The sequence below is a fragment of the Pagrus major genome, chromosome 1, assembly GCF_040436345.1.
Source record: "Pagrus major chromosome 1, Pma_NU_1.0".
NCBI classification, from domain to species: domain Eukaryota; kingdom Metazoa; phylum Chordata; class Actinopteri; order Spariformes; family Sparidae; genus Pagrus; species Pagrus major.
Window position 1 is genome coordinate 3,479,689 of NC_133215.1, and position 17,970 is coordinate 3,497,658.

General features: G+C 42.9%; 3 protein-coding genes across 3 annotated transcripts in view; 1 reads left to right on the plus strand and 2 right to left on the minus strand.

Moving 5' to 3' along the window:
- The window catches only part of nup133 (nucleoporin 133), a 426,297-nt gene that overhangs the window by 141,755 nt on the left and 266,572 nt on the right, over positions 1 to 17,970 (plus strand). The window lies entirely within an intron of this gene.
- Positions 812 to 8,624, minus strand: b3gnt2a (UDP-GlcNAc:betaGal beta-1,3-N-acetylglucosaminyltransferase 2a). Its single transcript, XM_073478869.1, has 3 exons — positions 8,393 to 8,624; positions 5,780 to 5,901; positions 812 to 4,067 (listed from the first exon to the last, which is right to left on the minus strand). Exon 3 carries the CDS (start codon positions 4,047 to 4,049, stop codon positions 2,853 to 2,855), a length of 1,197 nt encoding a protein of 398 aa, XP_073334970.1. The 5' UTR covers positions 4,050 to 4,067; positions 5,780 to 5,901; positions 8,393 to 8,624; the 3' UTR covers positions 812 to 2,852.
- Positions 10,005 to 17,382, minus strand: commd1 (copper metabolism (Murr1) domain containing 1). The gene is made up of 3 exons (XM_073463286.1): positions 17,202 to 17,382; positions 15,536 to 15,826; positions 10,005 to 11,826 (listed from the first exon to the last, which is right to left on the minus strand). The coding sequence occupies exons 1-3, from the start codon at positions 17,373 to 17,375 to the stop codon at positions 11,719 to 11,721; spliced, it is 573 nt and encodes a 190-aa protein (XP_073319387.1). The 5' UTR covers positions 17,376 to 17,382; the 3' UTR covers positions 10,005 to 11,718.

Consider the following 17,970-nt stretch of genomic DNA (forward strand, 5'->3'; position numbering starts at 1 on the left):
AGGTATTTGTATTTTACTTGAGTATTTCCATTCTTTTTATTGCTTTATACTCACACTTTACTACATTTTAAATCCAAATATTTTACTTTTTACTCCACTAATTTTATTTGATGGCTTTAATTACTTTGCAGATTCATATTAATTATACAAAATATAACCAGCAAATTAATAATGATGCATATGCAGTGTTGGAATGTAACTAAGTACATTTATTCAAGTACTGTACAATTGGGAGGTACTTTACTGGAGTATTTCCAATCTAAGTTACCTTTACACTTCCATTCCACGACATTTTAAAGCCAAATATTGTACTTTTTACTCCACTACTTTCATTTGATACCTTTAGTTACTTGTTACTTTTTAGATTACATGCTGCATCAGAGCCAAAGCACATTTAATCTGCAAAGTAACTCGTAACTCAAGTTATCAAATAAATGTAGTGGAGTAAACATGTAAAGTAGAAGAAAATGGAAACACTCGCATTCCATCACTGAGTGTGTACAGACATGTAACTATATGTATAATTTACTTTTACTAGTATTTTTTGACACAAGTGCATTTAATATCAGATACTTTGAGACTTTTACTTGAGTACTATTTGTATGAGGAACTTTCACTTTTGTTAAAGTAATATTTTAACATCATATCTTTACTTTTACTCGTCTCATGACTTTTGTGTACATCTGTGTAACACAAGTTACACAGATGTACCAACAGTTTTTGTCCAAGTTACTTTTTTCACCTTTCTATTCCTTACACAAAAAAATATTATTAGTATGATACATATGATTCCACTCAGTGCAACACAAGGTGAGACAAGAGATATTTTTATTTGCTTCTAATTTTTTACCAATGGAAAGAAAATAACACAAAAACAATGCTGACAAACAGCAGAACAGAAAAATAACTCATTTCTTTGTTTCCACGAGTCGACTCTGAAACATTCATGCGAGTTAAACTCAGTTTACAGCCTGAAATCTGCCCGGTAACAGCAGCAGCATCACAGGTGAGGTGTTAGACACTGACACTGAACACGGAGCGTTTCATAATTACTGGACGGATACTTTTTAATTAAGAAAATCTGTGGAAATGTTTGTCAGACGTTTTACACAGAAACTATTGATCTGTGTGGGACCAGTGGGTCCGGAGCAGATCATTAACACGGCTCAGTACAGATCAGAAGTCCTCCACAGGTTTGTGTGTTCAGATTCTGCAACTGCAGTAGTTATTTTACTGCAGAAAAATACTTCATTTCACACCAACTCACCCAGAATTCAAACCCTTTCCCAGGTCACGTGTTTGATTTTCTTGATAAATTCATCTTTAAACTTCTATTGAATTCATGAGACCACAGACTTCCACAGCTGTTCAACAAATACTTTTTTAAGCTAAATTTGTGATTGTTTGTGTTTTCTCAGCCTCACCGATCATTTATTTCTCATAACATCCAAAAACATCCTAAAGATCATTTACAACATGTAGTCATTTAAAAAGAAACATTTAATTAAAGTGACAACGAGGAACTTTCAGGTTTTGTTGATTCTAGCGCCCCCTTTGGACAAAAGTGGGACGACACCAGCGCCTGCTGTCGTAGAAAGATCTTTGCTTGCACGCGACAGAGGGACCTGCAGGATGGATCCGGATGAGGTAATGTATTTATATGTGATTTTATATGCGATATATGTGATCGGACCCGACACAGGCGTTAATAATAACCATATAAAAATATCAGTCTGTTCGCTGATGGTTTCGTTTACTGTTACAGGTCATTTATGATCATCAGAGGAATCACCAGACTGTTTCATAAACACTTTAAAGTTCCTCGTAGCCACTTTAAGAACAATAAATCATTTTTAAACCAAACAAAGAATCTGTCATTTTCAAAAATTAATACACATCTACACCCGTTTTCACTCTGCTGAAACGTAGTAGTAGTTCTGTGTAGAGTTACTGTAGTTCTGTGTAGTGTTACTGTGGTTCTGTGTAGTGTTACTGTAGTTCTGTGTAGCGTTACTGTAGTTCTGTGTAGTGTTACTGTAGTTCTGTGTAGAGTTAATGTAGTTCTGTGTTGTGTTACTGTAGTTCTGTGTAGAGTTACTGTAGTTCTGTGTAGCGTTACTGTAGTTCTGTGTAGAGTTAATGTAGTTCTGTGTTGTGTTAACGTAGTTCTGTGTAAAGTTACTGTAGTTCTGTGTAGAGTTACTGTAGTTCTGTGTAGTGTTAATGTAGTTCTGTGTAGTGTTACTGTGGTTCTGTGTAGCTTTACTGAGTAGTTCTGGTGCCCAGCCTCATTGGGCCGACCGTCTGACCATATTAAAGGTGCGATATGTAATGTATGTAATGTAATGTAAAGGAATGTTCTGGACACGGACGGGCCGAGGCTAGCTGGCTAGCTGGCTAGCATGCTAACGTCTGTAGATATCTCTAAACTGTTGATTATTTTCCTTCAGTTGTCTTCTGTCCAACACATTGCACCTTTAATAACAGTTCAAAAGTGGTAATAAGTCATTATATGTAAACTGTTTGTCTGCTAGCTTTAGTCTGTATCATATTACTGATGTCTAACTGGACTGCAGAGCCCGTCACCTGTAAACCTGACGTTAGAGGATTAAGTAGAGTGAGAGCATTTAGAGCCTGAGGCCGCTGGCTGGGCTGCTGCCAGTCAACGTGTTGTTTTACATCCAGCTTATGGAAAAGAAAAGAAAGTCAACTTGGAAACACTGTCAATAAATAATGTGGATGACTTTAGAGCACTAACATGGAGGTTTTACTTGTACTTGAGGACTTAACATAATTAAACAGGTGTTGAAAAAGACAACAGTGCAAACAAACATGGAGCTGGACGCAGGTGATCACTGACAGTCCGGATCAGGATTGATAATCCACGGCCAGATGGTCAACATCTCCTGAGGCGTCCGGCTGTGAACCAGCATCAAGCTCCTGTAGACGCACGGGTTGGACCGGTGCTTCTCCTCAATGTCAAAAGTCTTGAAGCCGCTGTGCTTCTCTGGTACCAGGCCCAGCTTTTTCAGACACATCCCCGTGTAGACGTCGTCGATGGGATACAGGACGACCTGCTGAGAAATGTTGTAAAGGCGAAGCGCCAACTCTCCAGAATACAGATATCCTCCACCTCCTGCGTACGGCGGGTACTGCCCGACAAACACGCTCTCTGGGACAAAGTATTTGAGTTTCTGGTCTCGGTGTGGACCGGCGTTACTGATGACGTCACCTATAAACAAATCCTTGGCCGTCTTCTCCGACAGGCCTGTCAGGAGGTCAATAATTCGTAAGGTGTTGACAAAGACGTCGTCGTCACCTTTGAGGATGAACTGGGCGCGCGGACAGCTTTGGCTGAACCAGTCCAGGAAGAGGACCTCCTTCAGGGTGAGGTTGAAGAAGGTGTCCCTGTAGTCCCACTGGAGGACGTCTTTATGAAGCTCCGCCTCGTGGCCCAGCATCGCCAGCAGGTCTGGGAGGTGGTCGTCCGGCGAGCTGTTGCCTATCAGGAACACGGTCGCCACGGTCCTGTTGGCAAAGACGCCCGTCCGTCCCCACGTTTCCCGAATGGCCTGCCGCCGGTCGAAATGTGGGATGAGCGACTTGACGACCAGCAGCAGGAAGGGTTCGTCGTCACAAATATGCGGCTGATTTATCAGCATGGGGTACGTCCTGCAGCGCATGTGCAGGAGGAAATCCTGGAAGTGCTGCGGCAGGCCGCTGAAGTTGAAGATCTGCATGGAGACTCTGTGGTCCGGTTCGCAGGGGTCGAGCGGCCCGGTGTCGTTCAGCCAATCCGGCAGCTCAATGACAGAGAGCTCAGAGTTAATGAGGGGGTTGTAGATGAAGTCCAGGCGCTGCTGCTCCTTGTTCCAGAAGGATTTGCTCATTACCTGCTGCTGCCAAAACCTCTTGGAGGGGATTTTAATCTTCTGCTGGCCACTTTTGCCTCGCCTGAAGCTCCACGACACGGTCATGAGGACGCAGACAAAGACGTTGAGCGCCATCACCACGCAGAGCACACTCACTCTTCTGCGGACCACGGGCATGTTGCCTCCCCTCTGGATCTACACACGGGAGAACAGAAGAAGAAAATCACTGAAAACCAACAAGAAACAGGCTGAGATCTGCAGCACTGTGGCCTCAGCGGGCAGACTTACAGCAAAGCCAGAATATAAAGGGACATTTGGAAACATGGAGACAGCGAGGTCGACCCTGAAGACTTAAAACTGGAAGATTCTGGTAGAGCAGGTCAGTGGGAAGCCGGGTTTCCCTCTGTTTGGTTTCAGAGCTCAGACCGGCTGCAAACAAGGCCACATTTTTTATCTCTAATCCTGCGAGAACGGGCCCAGGAACATTTCTCCCTCACTCCCTCACTCCCTCCTCCTCCTCCTCCTCCTCCGACAATGACAGACGGGAATCACACGTTTCCAATTCAGCCGTGCACATGACACCGGTTAGTGTTGGTCATTGTGTGCCGACTGCACACACAGGAGACGACCGCACATTAACAGCCGTCAGCATGAGGGTGACGATACAGCAGCGCAAAATAAATCAAGTTCTCCAGTTTAAGTGAGGAGGAAACAGTTTGGAGATTTTTATTCCATCACGTGTCGTCTTTCAGACATTTAAGTGTTTAAGTGTTCACCTGTAATGCTTTATTTACCCCAAACTGAGTTTTTTCCTCGTACTCTGAGGCCCGGTCCACACGTACGCAGGGAAATTCTAACAATAACAGATTACTCATTTGAAAATGTATCTTATAAGCTAAAGGTGGACTGATAATTGGTCAGGGCTGATATTCAGCATTTTCTTTCAGATTGCCAGTAAAATATCTTTTGCTCTGATGCAGCATCCTCTCACACAACGTCCCGCAACACTGTGTGACTGGTGACATGTCACAATTAACAGCCTAAGATAGAAAAAAGATGGAAGAAACTTCAGGAAGAGCCACAGACAAGGATCCCTCCCCCAGGACGGACAGACATGCAGTAGATATCAGTACATGTACAGAACAGAACAACAAAATCAAGAACGTCTGATACAAATTATAATATATGTAAAGTGTTTGGATCCAGGAGACGACTGAGCAGGACGAGGCATCGCCAAGTGGTGCCCGAGCCACACGACCTCCTCTCCACCGCACTGAGGAACAGTACTTTAACACCTTAACATCGACAGGTGCGTAAGAAGAAGACACACTGTGCACTTCACTTGCAATTAAGTTTAATGACAACAACGTTTGGGTACTTCAGGTTATAGAAGTTCAGCACTACACCCCTGATGACAATATGTCAAATTAATGTTTGGATTTACTGCTGAGGAACTACGTCCAATGTATGTTTGCTTATTTTTGCTCAGAAACAAACAACCTTTGTTCACTAAAATGATCATCATCTTATCACTTTACAAGTAAAGAAACATTCCGCTGAATTCTGCAGATTTTCGCTCTGGATCACCTCAGAAAACTGTTTCCTGCTTGTGTGTGCAGGTCTGGTAACCTGAACATCAGGGGGGAAAAACACCTGAGCCATATTGTGAAGGTGGCTGGTAAGGTGAGAGGCGTCCTGCAGTCATATTACACTGCACAGACCACACCCTCTGCTTTGAGTTTGAAACTCTTCCCTCAGGCTGTAGATTTAAAGTTCCCCGCTTCAAGTGCAACAACTCCTTTGGTCCCTGTGCAGTCGCCCTGCTCAATCTGCACATGTAATATATCAGTGTAGAGATTGTTTTGTTGGCCTGTTGTCTGTCATGACTTTGACTGAACTGATCTTACCTTTAGCTGGCGTGCAGATGATTGGTCAGTCGGGTCAGGTGGAGACCGGGACGTCACCCGGCCTCCTGCAGGGTGGAGAGAGACGTCTTCACGAAGAACCAGGAAGTTGTTTCTGGAGCCATCTGGAGTTTAAAACAGTGACACGTTAACCAGGAAGATGCTCAATAAATCTACAGGAGTTAGTCGAGCTACTGTTGTTTTCTGGGCTTCACACTGAACCCCGACAGTTACTGATTCACTAATGTGGACATGAGGCAGAGCACCAGCAAAAGGTCAAAGTTCATTAAAGGGCAAATCTCATTTACTGCCCGTCATAAAGCCGGACACCGTGTACGAGAGATAGTGATTTATAGCTTCAGAGCTTTCCCGTCAGGTCCTGTTCTGATTTACAGAGCTGTTATTAAAGTTTACCTGCTAATGTGACAGTTAAAGTGACAGTGATTGTGTGGGAGGGAGTTGATTCTCACACAGACACCAAAGATTAAAATGTTTCCTGCTCAAAGATCAAACTGAGCTCTGCAGTTCAACGACGGTGAACGAGCTGATCGCTGGTGATAGAAGATGAAGTGAAAAGACATTCTCAAGCTATTGTTGGAGACTTAAAGGAACAGTTACCCTAAAATTAAAACTCAGTCCGTATCTCCTGATATAAAGTCAGGTGAACATTTCTGGAGCTTCACAGTAAAACAGAGTTGCAGCATTCTCCTCAACAACTGAAGCAGCTGGAGACTTGATTTAAAATGGAAAATCAACCAAAAAATAAACATTCAATGTCTCCATACAGCTCGTCTGCTGTAATCCAAGTCTCCATTTATTTACACTGAATGGGATACAGGACTGAGTTTCATTTCTGGGTGAAATGTTCCTTTAAGAGAAAACGCATTGCTCTTTATTTTAAGGATTTCAGTAACAATCCTATGGAGGGATGGTGATCGAGAACCAGAGCCATTGAGAACCGGTTCTAAATTGTCCAGCCCATCAGAGTCGTACGTCTCTGGGCTCATTACTGCCGACATGTTTTTGTGATGGTTACGTTTGTTTTAAAAAAGGAAGACGTCAAACTCGTGCGTCTGCGCTGCTGCTGGTCATGAAGCTGAGGAAGAAACAGTCCAAAGCTCCAGTTCACAAAGAAAAATGACAAAATGTATAATATCCGCAAAATAAGTGATAAAATGATTTAGAGTCAGGATGGAAACATCAGCAATCTGTGGAAATATCTCTCTACTCTACATGTGCCTCAAATCCAGATAGTGAAACTGCTTCCAGCACATTACAGCGTGTTCACAGGCCTTGAGGAGGACGACTGCACATGTGAATGAGGTAGTATAAAGTCTTCTGTGGCTCCAGAGGAAGCTGCATGTACTCTGATAAATCTCCTCCAGTGATGTCAGGGGGGACGTCACGTTAAAACCTGGACACCGTGTTGCAGACGGAGCCCGTTCATTCCTATGAAAGCTGCTCAGTGGAGCATGAAGCCAAAATGGCGGCTATGTCGTGCGGCCCATAGGGCGTGCGCACTAGAGGCTTCCGCCAACCAGGCTGGCTAACTTCCTGTTTAGCGCCCGGCTAACTTGAATGGGGATAAAATAATGTAATCGGGCGGTTGTTCCGAATGTTATTGGACTGAATGGCCGAAATTGGAGGCCGCAGCGCATCACGTGATGTTTGGCCACTAAGAAAACTGGCCTCAAAGCCTGCCGCTCTTCCTGGAGGCTTGGCTGAGTTGCATTGTGGGTAATGTTGGCTCCAGGTTTGAAAAGCAGTCCACTGGTCTAACATTGACCTCTTGTAACACTGTTGGACTCGTCATGGAGAGATTATAAAACCAAATGACCCAGATCGACACAGCAGAACACAGATATCACCGTTTCAAAACCTCCCGCCTACATGACATCATGACGGCGTCCTCTGCTGAACTTCAGAACCAAGATAACCACATGATCGGTTCGGGAGATATCGTCACGGTCCAACGATGGTATCACAGCATTTTTTTGGTGCGTTATCACGATACAAACTCAGAAAAATGTATTTTTTCCATCAGTGAATAAACGAGCTGTTCTCAGAGGAAAACAAGGTCCCAGAACACTGATTGAAGCTAGAAAGGTGGCAGGGTCCGCCACATAAAAACAAAGTAAAACAGTATAAATTGTGTTGTTCTGTTATTCAGTCATAAAACTCAGTAAGTAAAGATTTTTCTCTTCTGCTTAAAATGTTTTCCCAAAAAAACTACAGACTGCTCCTTTAAGTTATTCTCGCAACACGTCCTCCCTGATATTACAGTATCTCTCTTATGTAATGAGGAATATCAGTTTTCCTGCACGTGTTGCAGCCTGTTGATCAGCCTCACTTTCACAGCCTGCTGGCTTCAGATTTTGGGATCATTTCGCAGCAGCGTCACTGTGAAAAGACCTGCGGAGCTGACGCGTGTGGTTCCTACATGTGGCGAAGCTTGGAGCGTTTTGACTCCGTTTTATAAGATGATATGATAAAAAGTTGGACCCACACAGGTGTGAACCAGGTGTCAGTATCCGGTGTGCGCCAGCTCAACCTGCAGCTTCTGTCTCCAGACTGAACTCCTGATACAAACTGAAACACTCGGACTAACAGACAGACCTGTGTGTGTGTCGCCTCCTCGCTGTGAAATGAACGGGTCGGTCCGGGCGGATCAACAGGCTGCAGCTGCTCCACCTGACGCGCCGTCCTCCTTCAGGACGCGCGTGTTGGAGATCTTTTACGCACGCTGGTCCTCGTTAAAATCTGGACTGTGTGAAACTCTTCGTCGGTCCTCAAACCTCCGACACCAGCAGGAAGGTCACGTCGTGTGTTCACTGAGAGGAGAAAGGTGCTCAGGTGCTGTGGAGGCGCGCGGCTCTGCTGCGTGCTGCGCGCGCACTGACTCCTCCCTCAGGTTGGTGGAGTTTGAACTGTTGGTGCTCAGAGGCGGCTGCAGAGCCTCTGAGGCCCCGGGCTGCTCAGCCTGGAGGTCAGCCCTCTTCACTCCACCCTCAACATTAATGACCAACCACTGTTTTTAGCATGTGAAGGAAAAGCTGGAGGTAGAAACTCTCTCTGCTGTGGAAACTGGAAACTGAAAAGTTCATATTCAAGCTGACCTGTTCAAAAATGTACATTTGTCTTGTGATCCAGCAGATCACGAGTCTCCTGTTCGCTGTGAGGACGTTTAATGTCCCCGACAACCTCTGTAGTCTCATTTAGACACTTGTTAGCAACCGCTAACTGTTTTTAACACATGAAGAGCTTTAATTAAACTGTGGACATTTAATGAAGGATTTTATGTTGGAGAACAAAACGTGTAAACATGTTCAGCCTGTGGTGACCACACACCTCATTTCACACATTTAACTGAAAACACATTCAACAAACTGAGACTTTGAGACGAGGGAGCCTGATGTGCTGACGTGCCACAGACTGCACCCCTCTATGATGAGGAGGCCATTGTTGTTTGGGTCATTCAATGTCAACTCGGATCAAATAAAACACCAACATTTCTGACTGAGGGCGGCAAAGAGGACGACTTAATGACCCCTAAATGCACTTTCACAATATTTTTGACCAAATACCTCAATTTCAATATTGCAACAATATTGTAGGAATGACTGTTGGTACTTCAACTTCAATAAAATCTTAACACAGTGAGATGTTTCATAAATAATCATCAGTAATGTGGATAGTGGTTGGGTGTTGCAATGGTGTGAGATCTTCACGCTACAATAACCATCTCGGTTTTACACACAACCCTTAAAGGAATAAAAACAGAAGGTTTTATGATCGAACAAATGCTCCAACATTCATTACCAATAAAGTTGATATAATCTTTAAATATTCAGACACGACTGCAGTAAAATTCAATAACTTAGATAAGCAAAGACACAACGGTAACTGTTGATTCTCAAACATTAAACCATAAAACCTGTACACACCGCTGCAGACAGACATCAGAACGAGTCACAGTCTGATAAGTTCATAAAATGACATCACTTCAGTGTAATGGGCCTTTAAAAGCAGGAAAAGACAACGTGGTTTTATGGTACTGACCACTGGAAGCTGTATAAATACGCTCTACATGTAAAAGACCAACTGAGGGGACAAGAGGGGAAAGTTAGCAGTCGCTATAAACTCACATCAGTCAACACATCATCCAAAAAAAGCTGCGACACCGTGGTTCTTCTCATTTTGCTTGTTGCAGTTATCATGTTTATTTACAAAAAAAACAATAAAGTTCATCAGTTTGAACATTAAAAATCTTTATACAGTATTCAATTAGAAAAACAAGCGTCCCAACTGTCTCAGAAGCAGGGTTGTACTGTAGCTGTAAATCAACGGGAAAATGAATGGAGTTTGGTGCAACGTGGAGACTCAGTCGTCTTATCAAAAAGGTGTGTGTGTGTGTGTGTTTCCACCCATAAACCGAACCTCGGCCTCATCGACGCACTTATCTGATAACAAACAGGACGAGCAGACGTTACTCGAGATGAGTGGAAGTGAAAGTGCTGCGACGTCCCGACGTGACAGTCAAAGTCCACTGACGAGGAAATAACCTGGTTTCAAAAGTGGAAAAACAGAAGTATCTCCTGAAGAAACACCCTGTTTATGATGTGGGGACGGTGATTATGTAGTTGTTGTTTTAATGTTAATGAAGCTGATCTTTGTTTCAGGACGGAGAAGAGAAACAGAAGAAGGCGACCTTCTATTTTTGATTTTGACTGAATCACATCGGTTTTTGCTTAAATCTTAATTGGCACAAACATTTACAGTCTATCAGCTCAGTGATGTCTGAGGATATAAAAAGCAGAGCTGTGATCAGAACCAGTTTATGTTGTTTTTAAACTTTCCTGACTTCAGCCTTTTATTGGACGTCAGACGTCGTCCACTTCTGAAGTGATGTAGCCTCGTCTCTGAACACAGCCAGGAAAAAATAAGATGAAAAAAACAATTAAACTTGTTTTTTTTTAACATATTATTACATATCAATTTAAAAGGTACAATATGTACCTTCTATGAAAACAAAATGTAAGACATGTGCAGAGTGGAGGAGCTGCTCAGTCCTGGGCCGACCCGGACTTGAGGAACAAACGGTGACATCAGATTCTGCTCTGATCCGGAGCTGTTTACCGACGGGAGGAGTTTAACTTTTGTAATAAGAAAGTCGATTTATTTGCGTGAGGAACAGGAACATGGTCTCTGTTAAAGGGAATAAGTGTGAAAAAATAAACCGGGAGAAATGTGATCCAGCGGGCCGATGAAGAACCGGACTCTCCAGGGAAAATTGGGAGGGTTGGCAAGTTAGAGTAACGGTACGACAGATCAGCACTTTTAATTATGAAAGCTTCAAGTGACGACAAGGAACTTTTAGTTTTTGTTGATTGTATCGGACCCTTTCGGACGACACCAGCGCCTGCTGTTGTAGAAAGATCTTTGCTGGCACGTGCATTCGTTTTGAAATCCAGTGACAGAGAGACGCAGGATGGATCGTGATGATGTAATGTATTTATATGTGATTTTATATGTGATATATGTGATCGGACCCGAGCACAGGCGTTATAATAACTACATAGAATCAGCTGTCTGTTCTCTGATGGTCTCAGGTCATTTATAACCATCAGAGGAATCAGACACTGTTTCATAAACACTTTAAAGTTCCTCATCGTCACTAAAAAACAACTTTTGGTCCATCAACAAGTCAACAGATCCTTCAGAATCATTGCAGTTGGTCCAGTCTGCGTCTGTATGCAGGTGCCATGTTGGATCCACTGTAGTGAACACAGAACCAAACAACTCCCACGTCTGTGTGACGCCACTGAACGACATGACACCGACCCAACAGAACAGCGTGTGTGGAGAGACATCTGGAGCCGGTCGGTCGTCTCTCGGTCAGAACCACACCTCTCTGTTCCTCTGCCGTCTGAGGGGGAAATGTTTTACGTGCGCTGAACGATGCTGTCGATGCTCTGCTGGATATCGGACATCTTCTTCAGCACCTGGTTGACTTTGGCTTCGTCAAACTCCAGACACACAAACTCCGAGTCCTGAGAGAGAGAGAGAGAGAGAGAGAGAGAAGGAAGACATTACGCACTTTATCAACCTGGACTCTGCTTTCTACTGTTTTCCCAATTAAGAAACCGGTCCAGTGCAGAGTGAGCGGCAGGGAAATGGGCTGAGCCTGCGATGTAACTCCTCCAGGGAGGCTGGTCCATACAATCCTCTATTTCTGAGAGGCAGGAGGAGCCTAACGTTCAGTGTAAGTGTTTGTTTCTTATTCCAAGTGTCCAACAACTTTATGGAGAGAAGCCCTACAGAGATAAACAACTTTATATACTTTATATACCGATAGTTAGAACTGATATTCCTTTAAAGTAAAAATAAAAATCTGAGTGTCAAAGTTGAGAGTAACTAGAGAGGAGAATGTAACTAAGTACAATTTAGTCAAGTACTGAACTGGTACTTGGAATTTCCCGACTTCCAATTTAAAAAACGCTCCAGTGCATCTTCTCGAGTTTGAATGTCAAGTCTGCGAACTTCACAGCGACCACAGCAGCCGATTTAACAGTTGAGGGCGGTTAAAAAAACAAGAAAAAGAAAGGACGAGTCGGCTCCTGACAAACACAAAGACTCCTACTGAGCACAGATCAACTGAATGAAAGAGAAAATAACCACTACACATTGTATTTACAGCACATTTCACAGAGAAACACAATATGAAGTAAAAAGTGATGGAGAGGTAAGAGCTGTGATGTCGTCCGTGTTTCTGTTGACTGTTTCATTGCACTTTTCCGTGTCGGAGGTCGTTCTATCGGCACTCGGGCACAAAAAGCAAAAACCACTGATACTGACGAGCAGAAAGATGTTGAATATCAGCCCCTGATAAATAACACAAACAGCTGCTTTTAAGTTGTGGAGCTCCCGTCGACAACTAGCTCAACAAAACCTGTACTGATTCTTCTAAACAGCTAAATTATCAGTTTGAACAGTCTTTTAAATTAAAAATGACTTGTATTCTAATTAAATACATTTTCTCATACCAGTATTTTATATTGATACATTTAATAAGCAAGTATTTGTAATAAATGACTTGTAAATAATCTTTGATAGTTGGTTAATACATTTCTGATCAGTTAGCGATTAATCAATTAATCATTAATCATCAACATCCCTGAGCTGCACTAATATTATTGGTATTATACTATTTGTAGAAAGGCATTGTGATTAAAAAAAAAACGTGTAATTTGTAAGAAATAGAGATTAAAATGTAAAAAAATATATACTGAGGAAGTTTATGTTGAAATGCTCACACTGAGAGTCTAAATGGAAAAAGATTAACTTGAACATTTTGCTGTAAATTACAGTATAAAGTGTGATGTGGCGCTGCAGGAGGCGTCTGAAGTCATCGCAGACAAACGTCTCACAGAGAGCCGGCGTTACAAACTGCAGGTGTGCTCATTTTGGGGCGTCGCTGATTAAGACGGAAAGCTGAACTCTGACCTGGACTGACTTCAGCCCTGTGGGTGGTGGAGGTCTGCTGCTGGTCAACATGCTCAAAGTATCTATGACACACACACACACACACACACACACACACACACACACACACACACACACACACACACACACACACACACACACACACACACACACACACACACACACGCTTGGACAACGATGATAATCTGTTTGGGACATCTGGGCTCATAGCATCCATAGCATTTTAACAAACCAAACAATGAGATGTAATTTCCCTGTTTCCTCCTCCGGACGTTCAGCTTCACCACAGACATGAACATAGACGGACGGGATTAGAGGTAAACAATTCTCAGACTTATCAGTCATCCACAGAGTAGTCAGATAATAAATCCATCTACATGATCCGGCTCTTAAATTGTTTATGGCTTCAGGTCGGACTGGACCGGGGGAAGTCATCAGTATGGATTTGGGTATTTTTCTACAATAAAAGGATTAATGCCACAGCAAATGATCAACAGAGACCCACAAATTAAACTGCAAGGCCTGAGGATTACATGTTGGAAGAAATGACAGATGAGAGGGAGTACAAATACTTAGTTACTGAACACAATATCTGAACTTTCTTATTACAGATTATTTTTATTTGGCGTCCGTTGCTGCAGACGCAGCGAGACGAAACAAAGACGTAAGAAGACGTGAACAGACAGAGAGGGAGGCTGAATGGGGAGAAAAGTCGTGTTAGTGTCTCGTATCTGCAGAGAGTTTCTTATTTTCTCTCTTTGTTGCTGCTCGGACGCTTTACCAACCCAACATGTGGCTGTTTGACGTCCTGGGAATGAGACTCAACTATCAACTGTCTTTGTGGTGCGTTCAGGAACAGCTGGGACAAATCCTACTGACTCTACCTTTAACTTTAATAGTCTTTGAATTATATTAATATGACGTGAGCTTCAGTAGCTTTGACCACAAATGTCCTTCAGAGGGAGACTTTTTACTCTGATACTCTGAGTACATGTCAGAGCCTGTACTCGATTACTTTTACTGGAGTAAAGAAGCTGAATCAGTACTTCTACTTTTACCAGAGTCTGTTTCTACATAAGTATCTGAACTTCTACTGGAGGAAACAATGTGTGGACTGTTGCCTCTCTGCACCGCCCACCTCTCCACAATGTGTTGTTGAAACTGGACCTGAACTGGACACGACAGTAATGATGTTACATGTTAAATCGTACAATCTGAGCCTTGAATCTAGTGCAGCATAAACAGGGAGACAACCCAAACCCAAGTGATCTCTAACATACACATGAAGGCTCTGCTGACCTCCTCACTTCAGCTTTGATGGATGTTATTTTGAAGTTAAGGTCACCACACATCAACAGCAGCGTTGCCTCAGTTCTGTTTTCCTCAGGGAGCGGCTCTGAAACTGTTTTTAGCTCTGGACCCAGACTGAGTAAATTTAGCCGTCTCATGGGACCGGGGCTTATTAAAACACACCAGTAATCCGGTCACATCCAGAGACGGGCCTCGTGCCGTATTGAACGTTGCCCTCGTTTCACCCCACAGATTGTACAGCTGGATGGATGTTAACCCAATTTAAAACTCAATATCTGGACCTGAAGTGGCATGTTAAACATACAGGATGTCATTTTTGCCACTAGGGGGCCCTCTTATACCCTTTAATTGTAATATACATGCTCACCTACGGCCTCCCAGTGCATGTCATGGGTTTTCTCTTTAAAAAATCATGTTGATACTTTTATTAAACTCATGGGACTCTGCACAATCCTGTAGCTGTACTCCAAATACTTTTTAACTTATGAATTTATGAACGTCACCAAACACTTATTTTTCACTGGATTGGGTTGAAATTTGTCCTGATCATCCAAGAGACACTAAGGAAACGTGGCAACATTTACTCATTTAAATGGCTGTAACTGAATGGTGACAGTCATTTAATTAATAACAGGAAGTCTGATATATTTGACCAGAATGCAGAATCTGTCATTTACAGAAATTCATATCTCCACTAGTTTTCTCTTCCTCGCAACCAAATTGTTATTCTGTGTAGTTGTGTGTAGTATTAATGTAGCTGTGTGTAGTATTAATGTAGTTTTGTGTAGTATTAATGTAGTTGTGTGTAGTATTAATGTAGTTCATTCCCATCCAGGAGTTATTTGGTCATGTATAACAGTGTGGTCGTCCTGGTCAGCTCTGCACATTAACATGTGAAACTATGAAAGTGGATGCACGTCAGAGGAAACACCGGATCGGTCTCACCTGTCCGGTTCTGCCCAGCTCCAGCTCCATCAGGGCGACCGGGCCGCTGTGGGCCGCATCCCCCCGGCTGGCTCCAGTCTGGAGGTCCACCCTCCAGGAGACGCCCCTGAGGCCGGGCTCCCAGCGGCTCTGAGCCAGCAAGCTCTCCCTCACCCGGGCTCGCTGGCTCTTCCAGAAGCGAGAGAGGGCGGCGGCCTGTTCAGTGGTCACCCCACCGGCGCCCTGCCTCCTGGTCTGGGCTGTGAGGAAGGCCTCCAGCTGGGCGTGGTCCATGTCCGCTGTGGCGATGGACTGAGAGGTGGAGGACAAGAGGATGAGGAGGATCAGCTGAGGGGCACCACAGAACTGGACAGGAAACCAGTTTAACAGTAACACCAGCAACAATATGAGATAACAATCTTTATACACTCTGATCGTTTTTGCTCATTATCTTGTGCGGCCGACCTCCTCCAGGTCACCACAGAGGTCTGACTGTCTGACTGTCTGACTGTCTGTCTGTCTGTCTGTCTGTCTGTCTGTCTGTCTGTCTGTCTGTCACTCACTGTACAGATTGTAAAGCCCACTGAGGCAAAGTCATTGTGATTTTGGGCTATGTAAATACAAATAAAACAAAAATAGTGTGTTTAAACCTCCCCAAAAGCACTTCATAAACAATAATAATAATTTGTGTTCTATTTGACTCAGATTTTAAACGTGTCCAGTCATGTTTTTATAATATTGCAAAAATTAAGTAATTCCTGTCATTCAGTGATCTGGAGAAGATCCTTGCAGATACTTGTTTTTCAAATAAAACACAAAATACTGTTGAGAGAAAATATATTTAATTAAAATACGAGTAATCTGTCCTTTAAAAATTTGATATCACATTTGAGTCGCTCCAGCATTGATTGGATTTTGTTGCCAGTTGCTGAAAAGCGACAGACAGAAGCTCCGTAATTAAAATCAAGTCATTACTTTGTGTTATCTAGTTTATTATACGAGTACGTTTATATCTACTTTATCACCTAATGACTCTGACTTTACATCAAACACAGATCACGTCAGTGGTTAAAACTGTTTTCTAAAAGAAAGATGTTCAACATATTTCACGTGTTATTAATGATTAATCGTTTATCAATCGTTAAGGCGGACGACTATCGATTAAAACTTAACATCTGCATCCCTACTTGTAAAGCACTTTGAACATCACTGTGATTTGTTTGAAAGGTGCTCTATCAATAAAGGTTGATTGATTGATTGATTGATTGATGACAGGTATGTGTGTTGGTGCTGCCCCCTGCTGACAACAGGTGAGACACACAGGAAGAGACCAATGAATGAACACATGAGTGTAAATAACTTTCACCCCTCACCTTTAACACTAAGAACAGTCCTGTCATGATTTATACTCATATATATATAAATATTTATACTCTGTTATATAGTTAAACAGCTATTAGCTCATATTAACCTGACAGCTGACACAAGCAGCTTCCTTCTTCTACCAGCTGTTGCTTCAGCTCGACCTCATGAACCATAAACACAAAAATAAAAAATGAAGTATTGTTTTCCTCAGGTGCTTCGTCGTCACACACACACACACACACACACACACACACACACAGACAGACAGACAGACAGACAGAGGAGGCTAACTCAGGTGTTCAGGATGCAGGTGTCGCGGTACCTTCAAGAGGCCTCTCATCTTCTCGTGCAGGGCCGTGAACTCGTCCCGGGACAGTTCCGGGAACAGCTCCGTGTTCAGCAGCTCCTCCGTGATGTCGCTGTTGCTGTGATACACTTTCTGAGCGATGCCGTTCAGCAACCCGCTCAGAGACTTCGCTGCTTCTGCGTCCGCCATGTTTGTTCCTCTCAGCACGGTGGTCACATGAGGTCGCGTCACGTGAAGTTCGGGAGAGAGGGGAATTCTGGGAGTTGTAGTTTTTTTTACCGCGTCAGATCAATTTATTTGATGTTTCACCTTGTTTTCCCACTAAAACTACTCTATTACCGCCAGAGATGAGTTACCAGCTAAGTATTTGTTAATTCTGGGTTCAAAACGGGCTCTGCTGTGTTTTATTGGAAACGTTTGCGTCACTTCCGGGTAGAAAACTGGCAGTTGATTTGCATAATGTACTATACTGTCAAAATGCAATATATTTATTTATTTAATCTTATTTATTACCTTCATTTTAAAGTAATATATCACGTTACAATTGGACTGTTTGCATAGAGGAATATATTACTAATTACACTACTTTTTAGTTACTTTCAAAAACCTATATAAAACTATTAAATAAACTAGATCTGTTTAAATAAAGGAAGTTCTTGGACTCAGGGATGAGCAGGTGGACAAAGGATCACAGTCTGATATATTATGAGATAGGAATTAATATTTTAAATTATTAGGCTCAGTCATATGAAACACAATAGACATATACCTTCTATAATGTCGC

Bases quoted from the DNA above. Each gene is read 5' to 3' on its own strand.
- b3gnt2a (XM_073478869.1), bottom strand. From the start codon at position 4,049: ATGCCCGTGGTCCGCAGAAGAGTGAGTGTGCTCTGCGTGGTGATGGCG.
- commd1 (XM_073463286.1), bottom strand. From the start codon at position 17,375: ATGGCGGACGCAGAAGCAGCGAAGTCTCTGAGCGGGTTGCTGAACGGC. The intron at 15,827-17,201 runs GTACCGCGACAC...TCCACCTCTCAG, and splicing joins AGATGAGAGGCCTCTTGAAG to TCCATCGCCACAGCGGACAT. The intron at 11,827-15,535 runs GTGAGACCGATC...TCTCTCTCTCAG, and splicing joins AGCTGGGCAGAACCGGACAG to GACTCGGAGTTTGTGTGTCT.